General features: G+C 41.8%; 1 protein-coding gene across 8 annotated transcripts in view; it reads left to right on the top strand.

Moving 5' to 3' along the window:
- The window catches only part of stab1 (stabilin 1), a 157,343-nt gene that overhangs the window by 54,277 nt on the left and 80,386 nt on the right, over nt 1–22,680 (top strand). For all 8 annotated transcript variants that reach the window (XR_016488114.1, XR_016488115.1, XR_016488116.1 and 5 more), the window contains exons 24-33: nt 344–502; nt 4,065–4,160; nt 6,244–6,339; nt 6,579–6,626; nt 7,973–8,100; nt 10,635–10,746; nt 11,164–11,241; nt 11,460–11,561; nt 11,897–12,001; nt 13,125–13,259. Coding sequence is in view for 3 of the 8 variants with exons in the window: in XM_090206515.1 (XP_090062641.1) it covers nt 344–502; nt 4,065–4,160; nt 6,244–6,339; nt 6,579–6,626; nt 7,973–8,100; nt 10,635–10,746; nt 11,164–11,241; nt 11,460–11,561; nt 11,897–12,001; nt 13,125–13,259 (1,059 nt within the window). In the remaining 5 variants the exon portion in view is untranslated. The remainder of the gene's footprint in view (nt 1–343; nt 503–4,064; nt 4,161–6,243; nt 6,340–6,578; nt 6,627–7,972; nt 8,101–10,634; nt 10,747–11,163; nt 11,242–11,459; nt 11,562–11,896; nt 12,002–13,124; nt 13,260–22,680) is intronic.

Genomic DNA, 22,680 nt, shown 5'->3' on the forward strand with positions numbered 1-22,680 from the left:
AGTGTGTTACCATATCCTCTGCTCTGAGGTCCAGTGTGTTACCATATCCTCTCCTCTGAGGTCCAGTGTGTTACCATATCCTCTCCTCTGAGGTCCAGTGTGTTACCATATCCTCTCCTCTGAGGTCCAGTGTGTTACCATATCCTCTCTGAGGTCCAGTGTGTTACCATATCCTCTCCTCTGAGGTCCAGTGTGTTACCATATCCTCTCTGAGGTCCAGTGTGCTACCGTATCCTCTCCTCTGAGGGCCAGTGTGTTATCATACCCTTCTCCTCTGAGGTTCAGTGTGTGTACTCAGGGCCAGCTAACGTGTAGTGTGTTGTATGTCCATCTCTCTCCTCAGGCCCAGTGCGAGAACTCAGGGCCAGCTAACGTGTCGTGTGTTTGTAACGAGGGCTGGACAGGAGACGGCCTGATCTGTACTGAGGTGGACAACTGTCTCCTGGAGACCAGAGGTGGCTGCCATAAGGATGCAGACTGCAGGTCTCTAGGACCAGGACAGGTATGTATGGTTCGGCTGCTAAACAGATTTCTGCTAGCGCCTGAGGCTGGTCTAACGGGTAATACCATCGCCAGCATCAAATACAGTTGAAATGGGAAGTGTACATACACTTAGGTTGAAGTCATTAAAACTCGTTTTTCAACCACTCCACAAATTGCTTGTCAACAAACTATTGTTTTGTCGGTTAGGACATCTACTTTGTACATGACACAAGTAATGTTTCCAAGAATCGTTTACAGACAGATCATTTCACTTATAATTCACTGTATCACAATTCTAGTGGGTCAGAAGTTTACATACACTAAGTTGACTGTGCCTTTAAACAGCTTGGAAAATTCCAGAAAATGATGTCATGGCTTTAGAAGCTTCTGATAGGCTAATTGACATAATTTGAGTCAATTGGAGGTGTACCTGTGGATGTATTTCCAGATCAGATCATGTGACACTTAGATTGCACACAGGTGGACTTCATTTAACTAATTATATGACTTCTGAAGGTAATTGGTTGTACCAGGTCTTATTCAGGGGCTTCATATCAAAGGGGGTGAAAACATATACGCTCAAGTTTTCCGTTTGGATTTTTTTAAAATAATTTAAACAAGTAATTTTTGATCAAAATCAAAATATATTTAAATTACAGGTTGTAATGTAACAAAATCGGAAAAATGCCAAGGGGAGTGAATTATTTCGCAAGGCACTGTATGATGGCTTGTTACACAATGAAAAGTCCCTAGTGGACTAACCCGATATGATGGCTTGTTACACAATGAAAAGGGGGTGGGGGAAGAAAGAGAGGGGGAAGGAGAGACAAAGGAATTCAACTATCGTACTTGGTCTCAGAGTGTCTGTTAGAACATATCTTCCAGAGGTCACCATGTGCTTTGTAGTCGTAACTTCTTGGTCTCAGAGTGTCTGTTAGAACATATCTTCCAGAGGTCACCATGTGCTTTGTAGTCGTCTCAGAGTGTCTGTTAGAAGAGATCTTCCAGAGGACACCATGTCCTTTTGTAGTCGTAACTTCTTGGTCTCAGAGTGTCTGTTAGAGCAGTTCTTCCAGAGGTCACCATGTGCTTTGTAGTCATAACTTCTTGGTCTCAGAGTGTCTGTTAGAGCAAATCTTCCAGAGGTCACCATGTGCTTTGTAGTCGTAACTTATTGGTCTCAGAGTGTCTGTTAGAGCAAATCTTCCAGAGGTCACCATGTGCTTTGTAGTCGTAACGTCTTGGTCTCAGAGTGTCTGTTAGGATAGATCTTCCAGAGGTCAACCTGGCATATTTTGATATGTTAATTCTTTATGAGTCCTTTATAAGCCCCCATCTTTTTGGCATAATGTCTGTGCTCAAATGGGCGTGATTACAGACTGGCTAAAACTTTAGTTGAAAAACAATTATCTCATTTAGAAGGCTAAACTCACTTTTCATCTTCTCACAAAGAGTTTAATATTTAATCATATAAGTTCCACAACATTTAGATGTATAACCTGGATGTATACATTTGTAGCGTTACCATTATTTGGTTATACTGTCCTTAATGATATCACAAAACAACAACTTATTTGACATGATTGTTCTTTAAGTCCCTCCTGACCATTTCCCACATTATTTACGTTAGAAATATTGTTTCAATGTCCAACCTTGGATGTTGTAGTTTTGGCAGGAGGAATCTCCATGTATCAAAAGGGTTCTTTCCCCTCAATCCTGCATGGTCAGGGAGAGACAGTTCCTACACTGTATTTAATACCGTCATAAAACTGTCCAGCACCATACCTCCATCCCTCCCTCTGTGGGACAGAGAGGGTGCTGTAGAGCTGACCCACTGTAACCTGGATCCTCACAGGAGAGTCATGACATGCTGTTAAGAAGGAAGGGCAGCGCTTTATTATGGACAGTCTTCTCCCCAACTTAGCTACTGTTGTGTCAATATGTTTTTACCATGACAGTTTACAATCCAGGGTTAATCCAAGCAGTTTAGTCACCTCAACTTGCTCAATTTCCACAATTTTTATTACGAGATTTAGTTGAGGTTTAGTGAATGATTTATCCCAAATTCAGTCAACATGGGCCAGCAACCCCATGGAATGCTTTTGACACCTTGTAGATTCCATGCCATGACTAATTGAGGCTGTTCTGGGGGCAAAAGGGGATGCGACTGAATATTAAGATGTTCCTAATATTTATTGAAGTCAGTGTATATTTATCCCTTTGACGGATAATGACATTTTATACTTCAACTACTACTAGCACCTCAAAGTCTGTCTCTTCAACTACTACTAGTACCTCAACGTCTGTCTCTTCAACTACTACTAGTACCTCAAAGTCTGTCTCTTCAACTACTACTAGTACCTGAAAGTATGTCTCTTCAACTACTACTAGTACCTCAAAGTCTGTCTCTTCAACTACTACTAGTACCTCAAAGTCTGTCTCTTCAACTACTACTAGTACCTCAAAGTCTGTCTCTTCAACTACTACTAGTACCTCAAAGTCTGTCTCTTCAACTACTACTAGTACTTCAAAGTATGTCTCTTCAACTACTACTAGTACCTCAAAGTCTGTCTCTTCAACTACTACTAGTACCTCAAAGTCTGTCTCTTCAACTACTACTAGTACCTCAAAGTCTGTCTCTTCAACTACTACTAGTACCTCAAAGTCTGTCTCTTCAACTACTACTAGTACCTCAAAGTCTGTCTCTTCAACTACTACTAGTACCTCAAAGTCTGTCTCTTCAACTACTACTAGTACCTCAAAGTCTGTCTCTTCAACTACTACTAGTACCTCAAAGTCTGTCTCTTCAACTACTACTAGTACCTCAAAGTCTGTCTCTTCAACTACTACTAGTATCTCAAAGTCTGTCTCTTCAACTACTACTAGTACCTCAAAGTCTGTCTCTTCAACTACTACTAGTATCTCAAAGTCTGTCTCTTCAACTACTACTAGTACCTCAAAGTCTGTCTCTTCAACTACTACTAGTACCTCAAAGTCTGTATTTTCAACTACTACTAGTACCTCAAAGTCTGTCTCTTCAACTACTACTAGTACCTCAAAGTCTGTCTCTTCAACTACTACAAGTACCTCAACGTCTGTCTCTTCAACTACTACTAGTACCTCAAAGTCTGTCTCTTCAACTACTACTAGTACCTCAAAGTCTGTCTCTTCAACTACTACTAGTACCTCAAAGTCTGTCTCTTCAACTACTACTAGTACCTCAAAGTCTGTCTCTTCAACTACTACTAGTACCTCAAAGTATGTCTCTTCAACTACTACTAGTACCTCAAAGTCTGTCTCTTCAACTACTACTAGTACCTCAAAGTCTGTCTCTTCAACTACTACTAGTACCTCAAAGTCTGTCTCTTGTGATCTCAGTGTACCTGTAAGAGGGGTTGTCTGTCTGTCTGTCTGTCTGTCTGTCTGTCTGTCTGTCTGTCTGTCTGTCTGTCTGTCTGTCTGTCTGTCTGTCTGTCTGTGTGTCTGTCTGTCCGTCCGTCCATCCGTCTCTTGTGTTCTCAGAGTGAGTGTACCTGTATGAGGGGTTTACATGTCTGTCTGTCCGTCTCTTGTGTTCTCAGAGTGAGTGTACCTGTATGAGGGGTTACATGGGAGATGGGACAGTCTGTGATCTCATCAACCCTTGTCAGAAAAACAACGGAGGATGCCATTCTCTGGTTCGTATATATCTTTAATTTAAGTGTCACCTTTTATCCCCACACAAAGTAATGTATTGTATTTGTGTGTATGTCCCAAATGGCACTCTATTCCCTACATAGAACATTACTTTAGACCACAGCCCTATGGAACCCTATTCCCTACATAGAACATTACTTTAGACCACAGCCCTGTGGAACCCTATTCCCTACATAGAACATTACTTTAGAGCACAGCCCTGTGGAACCCTATTCCCTACATAGAACATTACTTTAGACCACAGCCCTGTGGTAATAGGGTGACACTTGGGACAGAGCCGTATAGTGTTTTTGGAATAGACTGGAATGCCGTTTTGCATAAGCTGTTGTGTCTGTTTTAAACCTCCATCTCCTCTCAGATTGTCTGTTTTAAACCTCCATCTCCTCTCAGATTGATTGTGTCTGTTTTAAACCTCCATCTCCTCTCAGATTGTCTGTTTTAAACCACCATCTCCTCTCAGATTGATTGTGTCTGTTTTAAACCTCCATCTCCTCTCAGATTGTCTGTTTTAAACATCCATCTCCTCTCAGACTGTCTGTTTTAAACCTCCATCTCCTCTCAGATTGTCTGTTTTAAACCTCCATCTCCTCTCAGATTGTCTGTTTTAAACCTCCATCTCCTCTCAGATTGTCTGTTTTAAACCTCCATCTCCTATTAGATTGTCTGTTTTAAACCTCCATCTCCTCTCAGATTGTCTGTTTTAATCCTCCATCTCCTATCAGATTGTCTGTTTTAAACCTCCATCTCCTCTCAGATTGTCTGTTTTAAACCTCCATCTCCTCTCAGATTGTCTGTTTTAAACCTCCATCTCCTCTCAGATTGTCTGTTTTAAACCTCCATCTCCTCTCAGATTGATTGTGTCTGTTTTAAACCTCCATCTCCTCTCAGATTGTCTGTTTTAAACCTCCATCTCCTCTCAGATTGTCTGTTTTAAACCTCCATCTCCTATCAGATTGTCTGTTTTAAACCTCCATCTCCTCTCAGATTGTCTGTTTTAAACCTCCATCTCCTATCAGATTGTCTGTTTTAAACCTCCATCTCCTCTCAGATTGTCTGTTTTAAACCTCCATCTCCTCTCAGATTGTCTGTTTTAAACCTCCATCTCCTCTCAGATTGATTGTGTCTGTTTTAAACCTCCATCTCCTCTCAGAATGATTGTGTCTGTTTTAAACCTCCATCTCCTCTCAGATTGTCTGTTTTAAACCTCAATCTCCTCTCAGATTGTCTGTTTTAAACCTCCATCTCCTCTCAGATTGATTGTGTCTGTTTTAAACCTCCATCTCCTCTCAGATTGTCTGTTTTAAACCTCCATCTCCTCTCAGATTGTCTGATATTTGCCGCTCTTTATCATGTTCCTTCTAGCTTGATTCTTACCAGCCAACAAAGGATAATGTATATGAGCCTGCATTGTTCAGCTCACCTAAGGATAATGTATATGAGCCTTCCTTTTTCAGCCCACCTAAGGATAATGTATATGAGCCTGCCTTGTTCAGCCCACCAAAGGATAATGTATATGAGCCTGCCTTGTTCAGCCCACCCAAGGATAATGTATATGAGCCTGCCTTGTTCAGCCCACCTAAGGATAATGTATATGAGCCTGCCTTTTTCAGACCGCCTAAGGATAATGTATATGAGCCTGCCTTGTTCAGCCCACCTAAGGATAATGTATATGAGCCTGCCTTGTTCAGCCCACCTAAGGATAATGTACATGAGCCTGCCTTGTTCAGCCCACCTAAGGATAATGTTTATGAGCCTGCCTGGTTCAGCCCACCTAAGGATAATGTACATGAGCCTGCCCTGTTCAGCCCACCTAAGGATAATGTACATGAGCCTGCCTTGTTCAGCCCACTTAAGGATAATGTACATGAGCCTGCCTTGTTCAGCCCACCTAAGGATAATGTACATGAGCCTGCCTTGTTCAGCCCACCTAAGGATAATGTACATGAGCCTGCCTTGTTCATCCCACCTAAGGATAATGTACATGAGCCTGCCTTGTTCAGCCCACCTAGGTTTCCTAGAGTCCTTTATGCGTAGTAAAGTGTTGTTGTGGTTTGACGTCCTCAGGCTAAGTGTAAGTCAGCGGATGGAGAAAACATAATCTGTGTCTGTCCAGAAGGGTACGTTGGAGACGGAGTCACATGCTACGGGACGATGCTAGAGGTAGGCTATACCATACCTGTGGTACCTGGGGTTGTATTCATTAGTCTGACACTGTTGCAAAACGTTTTGCACCGTAGCAAGTAAAATTGCAACGGAAAACAAAAAAACAAAAAAGTGTTCGTTGGACAAATTCAGGTAGGGTTTCCTTCTGTGTGCTTCCCCTGCCTTACCTAGACAGGTGGTTGAGTTTTGGTACTGTTTCACTGACTGTTATTGTGCTGACTTGTTTTGTTTGTTAGGAACTGGACATAAATACCAATCTGTATGGTTTTTACCGCCTGATACAGGTCTGTAGCTGTCTATCTTTTTTACTTGTCTTTTGGCTCTAACTCTCTCCATATCATTTAAGATGTATTTGTATTTCTGCACATCATATTCAGTGTCATCAGAAAGTAGTCATACCCCTTGACTTATACCACATTTTGTTGTTACAGCCTGAATTGATGAAGTATATCATTTTTCTCACCCATCTACACACCATAACCCATAATGACAAAGTTAAAACATGCTTTTAGACATTTTAGCATATCTATTGAAAATTAAATACAGAAATATCTAATTTACGTAAGTATTCACACCCCTGAGTCAATACTTTGTAGAAGCACCATTGGCAGTGATTACAGCTGTGAGTGTTTCTGGGTAAGTCTCTAAGAGTCATTACAGCTGTGAGTGTTTCTGGGTAAGTCTCTAAGAGGTTTCACACACCTGAACCTGAACAATATTTGCACATTATTTATTTATGTATTATTTAAGCTCTGTCAAGTTGGTTGTTGGTCATTGCTAGACAACCATTTGCAAGTCTTGCCATAGATTTTCAACCCATTTAAGTCAAAACTGTAACTAGGCCACTCAGGAACATTCAGTGTCGCAAGCAACACAAGTATGTATTTGGCCTAGTGTTTTAGGTTATTGTCCTGCTGAAAGGAGAATTTGTCTCCCAGCGTCTGGTAGGAAAGCAGACTGAACCAGGTTTTCATTTATTTTTATCCTAAAAAAGTCATTGCCGATGACAAGCATACCCATAACATGATGCAGCCCCCACCATGCTAAAAGTCACCTTGTTTAAGGGAGATTTACACAGTTATCAAAATGTGGAACCAGTGTAAGCCTGCACGAAACACAGCCCTTATTTAAAGTGTTTGTAAAATCCCATATGGAAAAAATGAATGGTGGAAAACGATTGGAAAACCTCTCTGGTCTTTGTGGTTGAATCTGTGTTTGAAATTCACTGCTCGACTGAGAGACCTTACAGATAATTGAATGTGTGGGGTACAGAGATGAGGTAATCATGTTAAACACTATTATTGCACACAGAGTGTGATTTGTTCAGCACATTTCTACTCCTGAACTTATTTAGACATAACAAAGGGGTTGAATACGTATTCACTCAAGACATTTCAGCTTTTCATTTTTTATATTGATTTGTAAAGATTTCGAAAAAACAAACAATTATTCCACTTTGACATTATGGGGTATTGTGTTTAGGCCAGTGACACAAAATCTCAATGTAATCCATTTTAAATTCAGGCTGTAACACAACAACATGTAGAAAAGTTATGGGGTATGAATACATTCTGAAGGCACTTTATAAAGGTCAGGGATTGATCATTCCTGTTTCTGTCCCCTCTCTTAGAGTTCGTCAGAGTTTGACCTGAGTGGGAATCTAACGGCTCTGGTACCTTCCAGGGACGTTATCCGCAATCTAACCACAACTGTGCAGGACTTCTGGTTTAGCCGCTACAGGCTCCCATACCTTCTAAAGTAATTGACCTTACCATGCCATTCCTACCTTATCATAACATACCTTACCATACCTTACCTTACCATACCATACCATTCCTTACATTACCAGACCATACCATTCCTTACCTTACTTTACCTTACCATACTATACCATACCTTACCTTACCTTACCATTCCTTACTATACCATTCCTTACCTTACCTTACCATACCATATTAAACCATACCTTACCTTACCATACCATAACTTACATAACATTCCTTACCTTACCAGACCATACCATTCCTTACCTTACCATACCATACTATACCATACCTTACCAGACCTTACCTTACCTTACCATTCCTTACCTCACCATTCCTTACCTTACCAGGCCAAACCTTAGCTTACCTTACCATACCTTACCTTACCAGACCTTACCATTCCTTACCTTACCAGACCTTACCAGACCTTACCATTCCTTACCTTACCAGACCAGACCATTCCTTACCAGACCAGACCATACCTTACCATTCCTTACCATTCCTTACCTTACCATAGCTTACCATACCATACCATACTATACCATACCTTACCTTACTGTACCTTACCTTACCATTCCTTACCATACCTTACCATTCCTTACCTTACCTTACCATACCATACCATACCATTCCTTACCTTACCTTACCTTACCTTACCATTCCTTACCTTACCATACCATACCATACAATACTTACCATTCCTTACCTTACCTTACCATACCATACCTTACCAGACCATACCTTGCCATGCCATAACATACCATTAACTTACCAGACCATACCTTACCTTACCATACCTTACCTTACCATACCTTACCTTACCATTCCTTACCTTACCTTACCTTACCATACCTTACCATTCCTTACCTTACCTTACCATACCATACAATACTTACCATTCCTTACCTTACCTTACCATACCATACCATACCATTCCTTACCTTACCTTACCTTACCTTACCTTACCATACCATACTATACCTTACCTTACCAGACCATACCATTCCTTACCTTACCAGACCATACCTTACCTTACAATTCCTTACCTTACCATACCATACTATACCATACCTTACCAGACCAGACCATTCCTTACCTTACCAGACCATACCTTACCTTACCATTCCTTACCTTACCTTACCATACCTTACCTTACCATTCCTTACCTTACCTTACCTTACCTTACCATTCCTTACCTTACCATACCATACCATTCCTTACCTTACCAGACCATACCTTACCAGACCATACCATTACCTACCTTACCAGACCTTACCTTACCAGACCATACCATTCCTTACCTTACCAGACCTTACCTTACCATTCCTTACTTTACCAGACCATACCATTCCTTACCTTACCAGACCATACCATACCTTACCTTACCATACCATACCATTCCTTACCAGACCATACCTTACAGTCTGCACAATTATATTTTCACATCAACTAATAACATTCAGTTGATTACAGTTGCATCTCTTTTCAACATGAAAAGAAACCAATAAATACATTTACTCTTTACAATGGTATTTTTCTAATTATCTTTTTCAAGAACGTTTGTATATTGTCCCATACATTAATCTGTACTCTTAATTTTTGTTATTTCATTTGTATTTTTATTTTGTCGACCTCACAGCAGTTGTCGCGACCCCGACTTTGAATATCACTGTTCTAAAGTAATGTACTAACAATGTCAATCTGAAGTGAATGTACCAGGTGAAGTGAGAGGTTTAACTGCTCTAAGACAGGGATTCCCAAACCTTTTCTATCAGGCCCCCCTTCCAGCATGGGGGAACATCCTTCGCCCCAAGTCTATTTCTATAGGCACAAGCATTGTTGAGAGAAAATGTTGCAGGTTTAAAGCTTATTTCCTGCAATTCAACACATTTTGTCATGTCTAATGTGACATTTGAGTGACTCGAACATTGCTATAAAATCGAATGGCTAAAAAACGTTAGTTGACGTGGGCTAGTTGATCTGGACATTTCTGACAAGTTATGAAACTCTCTCTACGGTCTGTAATGACTGACATCACGAGAGGAACTGATGTAATACCCAAGTTCTAAATTGCACTTTGTTCATTCTACCATTACAACTTTCAAGCGTAAGTTTCAAGCCCCCCTGTCGACCCCTGGAGGGGGGCTCGCCCCACAGTTTGGAAACGAGTGCTCTGACACGGAGTCTTGGTTTAGGTTAGGACTGGGTCACGGGAAGATGATCCTAGCTCTGTACCTGAGGGAAACGTCACCCCGGAGCATATGGCCGGGATCCAAACCAATCACGGGTTGTAGACAATTATGCTTTTAAAGGCGACGTTCAAGCATAGGTGGAAGTCAGGTTCACGATAAAACACTACATATGTCGGCTCAATCCAAACTGCCTTTATTTGTATATTTTTTATTGCATATTTTATTCATTTATTTGGTCTCATTGAAATAAAAATACATTTTTCAAGGGATTGTAAAAAGGCTATAACACGGGATTAGATTGAATCCTGGCCTTAGACACACTCCTCTTCCTCCCCAGAGCCCACTTCCTCCAGGGGATATTCTCCATAGAGGACCTGGACAAGCAGGTCCACCAGCGGTTACCCACTCTACACTTGCCTACTACATGGGAGGTCAAAACTGTTGATGGGGTAAGTTGAAGATGTTGTTATCGTTGCTCTTGTTGCCGTGGGGTCTACAGCCATGTCTCAAGATGATCTGACTGTGACTGTGTTCTTTGTGTTTCAGGAAGTTAGGATAGAGAATGCAACCATCCTCACCCCCAACATCCTGGTTCTTCTTTGTGTTTCAGGAAGTTAGGATAGAGAATGCAACCATCCTCACCCCCAACATCCTGATTCTTCTTTGCGTTTCAGGAAGTTAGGATAGAGAATGCAACCATCTTCACCCCCAACATCCTGATTCTTCTTTGTGTTTCAGGAAGTTAGGATAGAGAATGCAACCATCCTCACCCCCAACATCCTGGTTCTTCTTTGTGTTTCAGCAAGTTAGGATAGAGAATGCAACCATCCTCACCTCCAACATCCTGGTTCTTCTTTGTGTTTCAGGAAGTTAGGATAGAGAATGCAACCATCCTCACCCCCAACATCCCTTCTATCAACGGATACATCCACATCATTAATACGGTAACGTCTGTGGGTAACGTGTAACAGGTCACAGCTTTAGTCTGTGGGTAACGTGTAACAGGTCACAGCTTTAGTCTGTGGGTAACGTGTAACAGGTCTTCAGCTTTAGTCTGTGGATATAAATGAACTTGCTTTAATTTAATATTCCAAAATATTTTACACAAGCAAGGGTTGTTAGAGGTTAAATGAATCCTGTGTTGATGGTTTTGTGTTTTCAGGTTATGTTCCCCCCCTTGTCAGACATCCCACCAGAACCCCCAGGCCTGATGCAGTTCCTCAACACCACCCCTACCTTCAGTCTCTTTACACAGGCAGCACTGGTACGTTATTTTTGGTAGGTTGGTACGTTGTAACGTGAGGCAGATTGATGTACAAGTACACCCCCTGGACAGGACGCCTGTGCTCTGCTGTCACATGCTATTACCAAGGTAACAATATTTACATGTTTCCTTGACATTAAGTCCAACCCCCCACCCCCAGTCCTTCCATGTGTGTGACGTGCGTTTGATTTAGCTTTACAATGGAACCAATGAAATAGTGTTCCAGTGTTTGAAAATATTTGAAATACAAGTATGTGTCTGTTATGTGTCTGGTATCAGCTCGATCAGAGATATTATTGACTTTGTTTCCTGTTTTTCCCGTAATCTCCCTCCAGCTCTACAACCTGACACAGGAGATTGGCGTCTATGATTATACGCTCCTACTTCCACACGACGCCGCCGTCCGAGATTACCTGAGCCAGACCAACTCTACACAACTGGTAGGTAGAGATTACCTGAGCCAGACCAACTCTACACAACTGGTAGGTAGAGATTACCTGAGCCAGACCAACTCTACACAACTGGTAGGTAGAGATTAGCTGAGCCAGACCAACTCTACACAACTGGTAGGTAGAGATTAGCTGAGCCAGACCAACTCTTCACAACTGGTAGGTAGAGATTACTTGAGCCAGACTAACTCTACATACCTGGTAGGTAGAGATTACCTGAGCCAGACCAACTCTACATACCTGGTAGGTAGAGATTACCTGAGCCAGACCAACTCTACACAACTGGTAGGTAGAGATTACCTAAACCAGACCAACTCTACATACCTGGTAGGTAGAGATTACCTGAGCCAGACCAACTCTTCACAACTGGTAGGTAGAAATTACCTGAGCCAAACTAACTGAGCCAGACCAACTCTTCACAACTGGTAGGTAGAAATTACCTGAGGCAAACTAACTCTACATAGCTGATAGGTAGAGATGACCTGAGCCAGACCAACTCTACATAGCTGATAGGTAGAGATGACCTGAGCCAGACCAACTCTACACAACTGGTAGGTAGAGATTACCTGAGCCAGACCAACTCTACACAACTGGTAGGTAGAGATTATCTGAGCCAGACCACCTCTACATACCTGGTAGGTAGTGATTACCTGAGCCAGACTAACTCTACATAGCTGGTAGGTATATGTTTTTTCAAGATGATTGCCCGAGAACTATCACCCAACCATCGGGTATCTCACTGCACCTTCAAATTAATATATTTAGATGGCTTTCTTTAAATGATCCTTAATATTCTCTAGATATATTCTAGTGAGGCTTTCAACAAAATTCTAACTAAAAGATAAAGGGTACATAAAGGGATGGTTTAAGATAAATATACTGAAAACCCTATTGAATGAAAACTCCACATGAAAATCTGTTGGCCAGTAAGTGGGAGGGTTTTCAGTGGTTGAATGACATTTATTCAGAGCGCGCAAGGGAATCACGACCATTACACAACTTCATAAAGTAAGTCTGAATACCAACTACTGAGAAGTGCTTAGGAAAGTGTGTAATTTCCTAAATCGGAATCGGGCCCTCATACCATAATAACTATATTGTTACTTGTCAACAGGGTGAAGAAGTATTTAAATACCACATCATTCTTAATGAACAGCTGTTCCCGGATCATCTGAGGGATGGGATGGTGAAGGACACATTACTTGGGAGGGCCTACCAGATCATGTTCCACCTGGGCAAGAACAATGAGGTACGCTATTCACTATTTGGCAGTTGTTTGTTTGTTTGTTCGATTGATTTATTAGTTAATTGATTTGATTGATTGGTTGCATTTTGAGAAACACTCCCTCTGTGTGCCAATTAAATCTTATTGTTTAATGTTTTTATTGAATCTTTATTTTGACAAGGAATCATGCTGAGACCAAGGTCTCTTTTGCAGATGAGCCCTGTAATTACAAAAATATACAAAGCAATACAATATTAAAAGCAGAGATACACAATTACAAGGAAAGAAAACAAATGCGTCCTTCAGTAAAACGGTCGTCAATCAACCATCTGGATTACCCTAGAGGCACGAAAACATCACATTTTGGACCGTTTTGGAGATTATTCCACAAGTAAGGTGCAAAAATACTAAAAGCTGATTTATCTAACTCTGTGAAGACCAAAGGCATTTCTAGAGATAGAGCTGTCTGTTTCCATGGCTTAACCAACTAGACTTGTAATTTAACAATTGTATTCGTATTTACAGATGCCATACAAGTTTGTTATTTAACAACCTGTCTCGGACACACGTTCCGCTAACGGAACCTCCCCCCCCAACATTCCGCTGAAAAGGCAACGCGGGAAATTCCAAAATATTTTTTTGAAATATTTAACTTTCACACATTAACAAGTCCAATACACCAAATGAAAGATAAACATCTTGTTGATCTACCCACCGTGTCCGATTTCTTAAATGTTTTACAGCGAAAACACAACATATATTTATGTTAGATCACCACCAAATCCAATAAAACACACAGCCATTTTTCCCAGCCAAAGATAAAGTCACAAAAGCAGAATTAGAGATAAAATGAATCACTAACCTTTGATAATCTTCATCAGATGACACTCATAGGACATCATGTTACACAATACATTTATGTTTTGTTAGATAATATGCATATTTATATCCATAAATCTCGGTTTACATTGTTCAGAAATGCCTCCAAAATATCAGGAGTAATTACAGAGAGCCACGTCATATAACAGAAATACTCATCATAAACTTTGACGAAAGATACATGTTTTACATATAATTAAAGATACACTGGCTCTTAATGCAACCGCTGTGTCAGATTTTTTTTTTTTACTTTACGAAAAAAGCATACCATGCAAAAATCTGAGACGGCGCTCAGAGGTACACAACATTTCTCCGCCATGTTGGAGTCAACAGAAATACGAAATTACATCATAAATATTCCCTTACCTTTGTTGATCTTTAATCAGAATGCAATGCAAGGAATCCTAGTTCCGCAATAAATCGTTGTTTTGTTTGATAATGTCCATTACTAGTGTCAAATTAGCTACTTTTGCTAGCACGTTTAGCTCACATGTCCAAAAGCTGGCGCTGGTCCAGGCAAACTCGGACAAAAACTTCAAAAAGTTATATTCCAGGTTGAATAAACTGGTCAAACTAAGTAGAGAATCAATCTTCAGGATGTTGTTATCATATATATCCAATAACGTTCCAACCGGAGCATTCATTTTTGTGTACAGAGTAATGGAACGCAAGGCGATAACAAGACTAATGTGCGCAACCAGGAACTGGCATTCTGCCAGACCACATACCATTCCCCTCCCATCCGGTCCCATATCACACTAGAGGCTTCATTCCACGTTCTGCTGACTGTTGACATCTAGTGGAAGGCGTAGGAAGTGCGAACAGATCCATATCTTACTGGGATGTGAATAGGCGATGAGTTGAAAATCAACCAGCCCCAGAATTTCCACTTCCTGTTTGGAAGTTTGCCTCCCCTATGAGTTCTGTTATACTCACAGATATAATTCAAACAGTTTTAGAAACTTCAGAGTGTTTTCTATCCAATAGTAGTAATAATATGCATATATTAGCATCTGAGACAGAGTAGGAGTCAGTTCACTATGGCCACACAATTAATCCAAAGTGAAAATGCTGTCCCCTATCCCTAAAAGGTTAGGCACATGAAAGTTCACATGTTCCAAAAGGCATTTCTGCCCAAAAAATGCATTTTGCTTAAAAAAAGTTCACGTTCAAATGGCGCTCCTGTGAAGTAGCGTAAGTTTCCTGAAATTAGTCACATTTTGAACATATGAAATAGTAGTTTTTATGATGTCAGTAGTTGTGGTTCAGTAGTTTCGGTCAGTAGTTGTGTGGTCAGAAGTAGTGTGGTTGTGTTTGTCTTCAGAAGTTGTGTGGTTGTGGTCAGTAGTTGTGGTCAGTAGTTGTGTGGTTGTGGTCAGTAGTTGTGGTCAGTAGTTGTGTGGTTGTGGTCAGTAGTTGTGGTCAGTAGTTGTGTGGTTGTGGTCAGTAGTTGTGGTCAGTAGTTGTGTGGATATGGTCAGTAGTTAGATGTGTTGTCAGTAGTTGTGTGGTTGTGGTCAGTAGTTAGATGTGTTGTCAGTAGTTGTGTGGTTGTGGTCAGTAGTTAGATGTGTTGTCAGTAGTTGTGTGGTTATGGTCAGTAGTTAGATGTGTTGTCAGTAGTTGTGTGGTTGTGGTCAGAAGTTGTGTGGTTGTGGTCAGTAGTTAGATGTGTTGTCAGTGGTTGTGGTCAGTAGTTAGATGTGTTGTCAGTAGTTGTGTGGTTATGGTCAGTAGTTAGATGTGTTGTCAGTAGTTGTGTGGTTATGGTCAGTAGTTAGATGTGTTGTCAGTAGTTGTGTGGTTGTGGTCAGAAGTTGTGTGGTTGTGGTCAGTAGTTGTGTGGTAGTGGTCAGTAGATGTGTTGTCAGTAGTTGTGTGGTTATGGTCAGTAGTTAGATGTGTTGTCGGTAGTTGTGTGGTCAGTAGTTGTGTGGTTGTGGTCAGTAGTTAGATGTGTTGTCAGTAGTTGTGTGGTTGTGGTCAGTAGTTAGATGTGTTGTCAGTAGTTGTGTGGTCAGAAGTTATGTGGTTGTGGTCAGTAGTTAGATGTGTTGTCAGTAGTTGTGTGGTTGTGGTCAGTAGTTAGATGTGTTGTCAGTAGTTGTGTGGTTGTGGTCAGTAGTTAGATGTGTTGTCAGTAGTTGTGTGGTTGTGGTCAGTAGTTAGATGTGTTGTCAGTAGTTGTGTGGTTGTGGTCAGTAGTTAGATGTGTTGTCAGTAGTTGTGTGGTTGTGGTCAGTAGTTAGATGTGTTGTCAGTAGTTGTGTGGTTGTGGTCAGTAGTTGTGTGGTTATGGTCAGTAGTTAGATGTGTTGTCAGTAGTTGTGTGGTTATGGTCAGTAGTTGTGTGGTTATGGTCAGTAGTTAGATGTGTTGTCAGTAGTTGTGTGGTTGTGGTCAGTAGTTGTGTGGTTATGGTCAGTAGTTAGATGTGTGTCAGTAGTTGTGCAGTCAGAAGTTGTGTGGTTGTGTTTAGTAGTTATGTAGTTGTTGTCAGTAATTGTGGTTAGTAGTTGTGTTTAGCAGTAGTCAGTAGCTGTGGTCAGTGGTGTTGTGGTCAGTAGTTATGAGCTGTTGCCAGAGAATTGAATGTTCATTTCTCTACCATAAACTGCCATTTTAGAGAATTTGGCAACAGCAGATGAAACGACGCCAGCCCAGGATCTCCACATCCGCGACCAGCCACCTGGACAGCTGATGAAACTGTGGGTTTGCACAACAGAATCATTTCTGCCCAAACTTAGGGAAGCTCATCTGCATGATCGTCGTCCTCACCATGGCCTTGACCTAGCTGCAGTTCGGCGTCGTAATGAACTTCAGTGGGAAAATGCTCACCTTCAATAGCCACTGGCACGCTGGAGAAGTGTGCTCTTCACGGATGAATCCCGGTTTCAACTGTACCGGGCAGATAGCAAACAGCGTGTATTGCTTCATGTGGGCGAGCGGTTGGCTGATGTTAACGTTGTGAACAGAGAGCCCCATGGTGGCGGTGGGGTTATTGGTATGGGCCGGTATAAGCTACAGACAACTAACGCTATTTAATTTTATCGATGGCAATTTGAATGCACAGAGATACCGTGATGAGATCCTGAGGCCAGTTGTTGTGCCGTTCATGGGGCATGATAATGCACGGCCCCATTGTCGCAAGGATCTGTACACAATTCCTGGTAGCTGAAAATGTCCCAGTTCTTCCATGGCCAACATATTCCGACATGTCACGCATTGAGCATGTTTGGGATGCTCTGGATCGACGTGTTCCAGTTTCCACCAATATCCAGCAACTTCACACAGACATTGAAGTGGAATGGGACAACATTCCACGGGACATAATCAATAGCCTGATCAATTGTATGTGAAGGAGATGTGTATTGCTGCACACCAGATACTGACTGGTTTTCTGATCCACACCCCTACCTTTTTTTATGGTACAGTACCTGTCCAAGGTTTGACACTTTATTTGTACTTTTTTCGACATTGTGGAATAATAGTGAAGACATCAATACTATGAAATAACACATATGTAATCGTGTAGTAACCAAAAAAAGTGTTGAATAATCTAAATATATTTTAGATTATAGATTCTTCAAAGGAGCCAGCCTTTGCCTTCATGACAGCTTTGCACACTTTTGGCATTCTCTCAACCAGCTTCATGGGGTAGTCACCTGGAATGCTTTTCCAACATTCTTAAAGGAGTTCCCACATATGCTGAGCACTTGTTTGCTGCTTTTTCTCTGCAGTCCAACTCATCCCAAACCACCTCAATTGGGTTAAGGTCGAGTGATTGTGGAGGCCAGGTCATCTGATGCAGCACTCCATCACTCTCCTTCTTGGTCAAATGGCTCTTACACAGTCTGGAGGTGTGTTTGGGTCATTGTCCTGTTTAAAAAAAAATGATAGTCCCACTAAGCACAAACCAGATGGGATGGCCTATCGCTGCAGAATGCTGTGGCAGCCATGCTGGTTAATTGTGCCTTGAATTCTAAATAAATCACAGACAGCAAAGCACCCCCACACCATCACACCTCCTCCTCCATGCTTCATGGTGGGAACCACACATGCGGAGATCATCCGTTCACCTACTCTGCGTCTCACAAAGACACAGCGGTTGGAACCAAAAATATGAAATTTGGACTCATCAGACCAAAGGACAGATTTCCACCGGTCTAATGTCCATTGCTCGTGTTTCTTGGCCCAAGCAAGTCTATTCTTATTGGTGTCCTTTAGTAGTGGTTTCTTTGCAGCAAATTGACTTTGAAGGCCTGATTCACACAGTCTCCTCTGAACAGTTGATGTTGAGATGTGTCTGTTACTTGAACTCTGTGAAGCATTTCTGAGGTGCAGTTAATTGCCGATTTCTGAGGCTGGTAACTCAAATTAACTTATCCTCTGCAGCAGAGTTAACTCTGGTGGGTCCCATTCCTGTGGCGGTCCTCATGAGAGACAGTTTTAACATTGCTCTTGATGGTTTTCCCAAATACACTTGAATACATTTCTCGAGTTGACTGACCTTCATGTCTTTTAAGGTAATAATGGACTGTTGTTTCTCTTTGCTTATTTGAGCTGTTCTTGTCATAATATGGACTTGGTATTTTACCAAATAGGGCTATCTTCTGTATACCACCCCTACCTCCCAACACAATTGATAGGCTCAAACGCGTTAGGGAAAGAAATTCCACAAATCAACTTTTGACAAGGCACACCTGTTAATTGAAATGCATTCCAGGTGACTACCTCATGAAGCTGGTTGAGAGAATTCCAAGAGTGTGCAAAGCTGTCATCAAGGCAAATGGTGGCTACTTAGAAGAATCTCAAATAAAGTGTTTAACACTTTTTTTGGTTACTACATGATTCCATAAGTGTTATTTCATAGTTTTGATGTCTTCACAATTATCCTACAATGTTGTGATACAGACATGTACCAGTCAAAAGTTTGGACACACCTGCTCATTCCAGGGTTTCTCTTTTTTTATGCTATTTTCAACATATTCTCCTTCACTACTCACTCCCAGTCATGCTGGTCTACCACAATAGTGTGTGATTGCAGCATGAGTGCTTTGTAGATTAACACATATAAAAAGTCCCAACCCACTTTTTGATACAAAACACAATGGTGAGTTCTGTAACCATCACCAGTAATAAACCTCAGGGCCCAATGGTGAGTTCTAGAACCATCACCAGTAATAAACCTAAGGGCACAATGGTGAGTTCTAGAACCATCACCAGTAATAAACTTCAGGGCCCAATGGTGAGTTCTAGAACCATCACCAGTAATAAACCTCAGGGCCCAATGGTGAGTTCTAGAACCATCACCAGTAATAAACCTCAGGGCCCAATGGTGAGTTCTGTAACCATCACCAGTAATAAACCTCAGGGCCCAATGGTGAGTTCTAGAACCATCACCAGTAATCAACCTAAGGGCCCAATGGTGAGTTTTGTAACCATCACCAGTAATAGACCTCAAGGCCCAATGGTGAGTTCTAGAACCATCACCAGTAATCAACCTAAGGGCCCAATGGTGAGTTCTGTAACCATCACCAGTAATAAACCTAAGGGCACAATGGTGAGTTCTAGAACCATCACCAGTAATAAACATCAGGGCCAAATGGTGAGTTCTGGAACCATCACCAGTAATCAACCTAAGGGCCCAATGGTGAGTTCTGTAACCATCACCAGTAATAGACCTCAGGGCCCAATGGTGAGTTCTAGAACCATCACCAGTAATAAACCTCAGGGCCCAATGGTGAGTTCTAGAACCATCACCAGTAATAAACCTCAGGGCCCAATGGTGAGTTCTAGAACCATCACCAGTAATAAACCTTAGGGCCCAATGGTGAGTTCTAGAACCATCACCAGTAATAAACCTAAGGGCCCAATGGTGAGTTCTAGAACCATCACCAGTAATAAACATAAGGGCCCAATGGTGAGTTCTAGAACCATCAACAGTAATAAACCTCAGGGCCCAATGGTGAGTTCTAGAACCATCACAAGTAATAGACCTCAGGGCCCAATGGTGAGTTTGATTTGACCTGTAAACAGAGTCTGTCATAGCTCTAAGGAAGTAGTTTGATTTGGCCTGTTTAACAGAGTCTGTCATAGCTCTAAGGAAGTAGTTTGATTTTGTCTGTTTAACCGACGCAGTGCACTTATTTCAGAATAGCTTCCAATCAGCTAACGAGACAGTTGGTCTAGCCTTGGCCCAGGCTTGATTTCTTATCAAGAGGAGGTCTGAGAGTACAGGAGAGGACCATGGATTAGATCAGTTTTTGACTCTGAGTAAATTGAAAGGGGCATGTTTATCAGCCTGAGAGGTAAAAACAGGGTCTTGTGTGCAGCTAGTAGAAGAAAAAAACACTAGCCAAATATCGTACTTATGGGAAGGTTTAGTCAGAAGAAAGTCAAAACAGATATAGGATTTATGGGAATGGTTAGTCATGATGAAGTCAAAACAGATATAGGATTTATGGGAACGGTTAGTCATGATGAAGTCAAAAAAGATATAGGATTTATGGGAACGGTTAGTCATGATGAAGTCAAAAAAGATATAGGATTTATGGGAACGGTTAGTCAGGATGAAGTCAAAACAGATCTAGGATTTATGGGAACGGTTAGTCATGATGAATTCAAAAAAGATATAGGATTTATGGGAACGGTTAGTCAGGATGAAGTCAAAACAGATATAGGATTTATGGGAACGGTTAGTCATGATGAAGTCAAAAAAGATATAGGAGTTATGGGAACGGTTAGTCATGATGAAGTCAAAACAGATATAGGATTTATGGGAACGGTTAGTCATGATGAAGTCAAAACAGATATAGGATTTATGGGAACGGTTAGTCATGATGAAGTCAAAACAGATATAGGATTTATGGGAACGGTTAGTCATGATGAAGTCAAAACAGATATAGGATTTATGGGAACGATTAGTCATGATGAAGTCAAAAAAGATATAGGATTTATGGGAACGGTTAGTCATGATGAAGTCAAAACAGATATAGGATTTATGGGAACGGTTAGTCAGGATGAAGTCAAAACAGATATAGGATTTATGGGAACGGTTAGTCATGATGAAGTCAAAACAGATATAGGATTTATGGGAACGGTTAGTCATGATGAAGTCAAAACAGATATAGGATTTATGGAAACGGTTAGTCATGATGAAGTCAAAACAGATATAGGATTTATGGGAACGGTTAGTCAGGATGAAGTCAAAACAGATATAGGATTTATGGGAACGGTAAGTCATGGTATGGTCAATCAATCAGGAGCTTGCTAGGTTTTTACATTCATCCAAGTGGGCGAAGAACAGTGTGAAGGACACTGAAGGACAGTTTGAAGGACACTGTGAAGGACAGTGTGAAGGACAGTGTGAAGTACACTGTGAAGAACACTGTGAAGGACACTGTGAAGAACAGTTTGAAGGACACTGTGAAGAACAGTTTGAAGGACACTGTGAAGAACAGTTTGAAGGACACTGTGAAGGACAGTGTGAAGGACAGTGTGAAGTACACTGTGAAGGACAGTGTGAAGGACAGTGTGAAGTACACTGTGAAGGACACTGTGAAGAACACTGTGAAGGACACTGTCGCCACCGCCATCCAGCGGATGTACCGGAGTACTAACTTAAAAATGGACCAATGCTAGAACTATATACAGTATAGGGGTTCGTGCAGATGCAGGAACGCTCACATGCAGGAACATCCCCGAATTTCGGGATGCAATCACACCCTTCTCGTCTTCCAATTAAAAATGATACGTTCAGTGTAATGTGTGTTTTTTTTACAGGATCAGCCATAGTAGTACCGCACCACAGGAGCAAATTAGGATGAAGTGCCTTACTCAAGGCCGGCTCGGGTATTTGAACCAGCGACCTTTTGGTTACTAACCGCTAGGTTGGCCGAATGCTCTAAACGCGAGGCTGGCCTAATGCTCTAACCTCTAGGCTGGCACAATGCTCTAACCACTAGGCTGGCCCAATGATCTAACCGCTAGGCTGGCCCAATGCTCTAACCGCTAGGTTGTCCGAATGCTCTAACCGCGAGGCTGGCCCAATGCTCTACCGCTAGGCTGGCCCAATGCTCTAACCGCCAGGCTGGCCCAATGCTCTAACCACCAGGCTGGCCCAACGCTCTAACCGCTAGGCTGGCCCAATGCTCTAACCACCAGGCTGGCCCAACGCTATAACTTCTAGGCTGGCCCAACGCTCTAACCGCTAGGCTGGCCCAATGCTCTAACAGATAGGCTGGCCCAATGCTCTAACCGCTAGGCTGTTCCAATGCTCTAACCGCTAGGCTGGCCCAATGCTCTAACCGCTAGGCTGGCCCAATGCTCTAACCGCTAGGCTGGCCCAATGCTCTAACCGCTAGGCTGGCCCAATGCTCTAACCGCTAGGCTGGCCCAATGCTCTAACCGCTAGGCTGGCCAAATGCTCTAACCGCTAGGCTGGCCCAATGCTCTAACCGCTAGGCTACCTGCCACCCCACACGTCCTACTTCTCTACTAACTCCTCATTCACTTATTTAGCTAACTAGCTACAATGCTCTTGGATAAACCAAATATATTACTG

Source organism: Oncorhynchus mykiss, chromosome 17 (assembly GCF_057628025.1).
Source record: "Oncorhynchus mykiss isolate SJ-2025 chromosome 17, ASM5762802v1, whole genome shotgun sequence".
Classification (NCBI taxonomy): domain Eukaryota; kingdom Metazoa; phylum Chordata; class Actinopteri; order Salmoniformes; family Salmonidae; genus Oncorhynchus; species Oncorhynchus mykiss.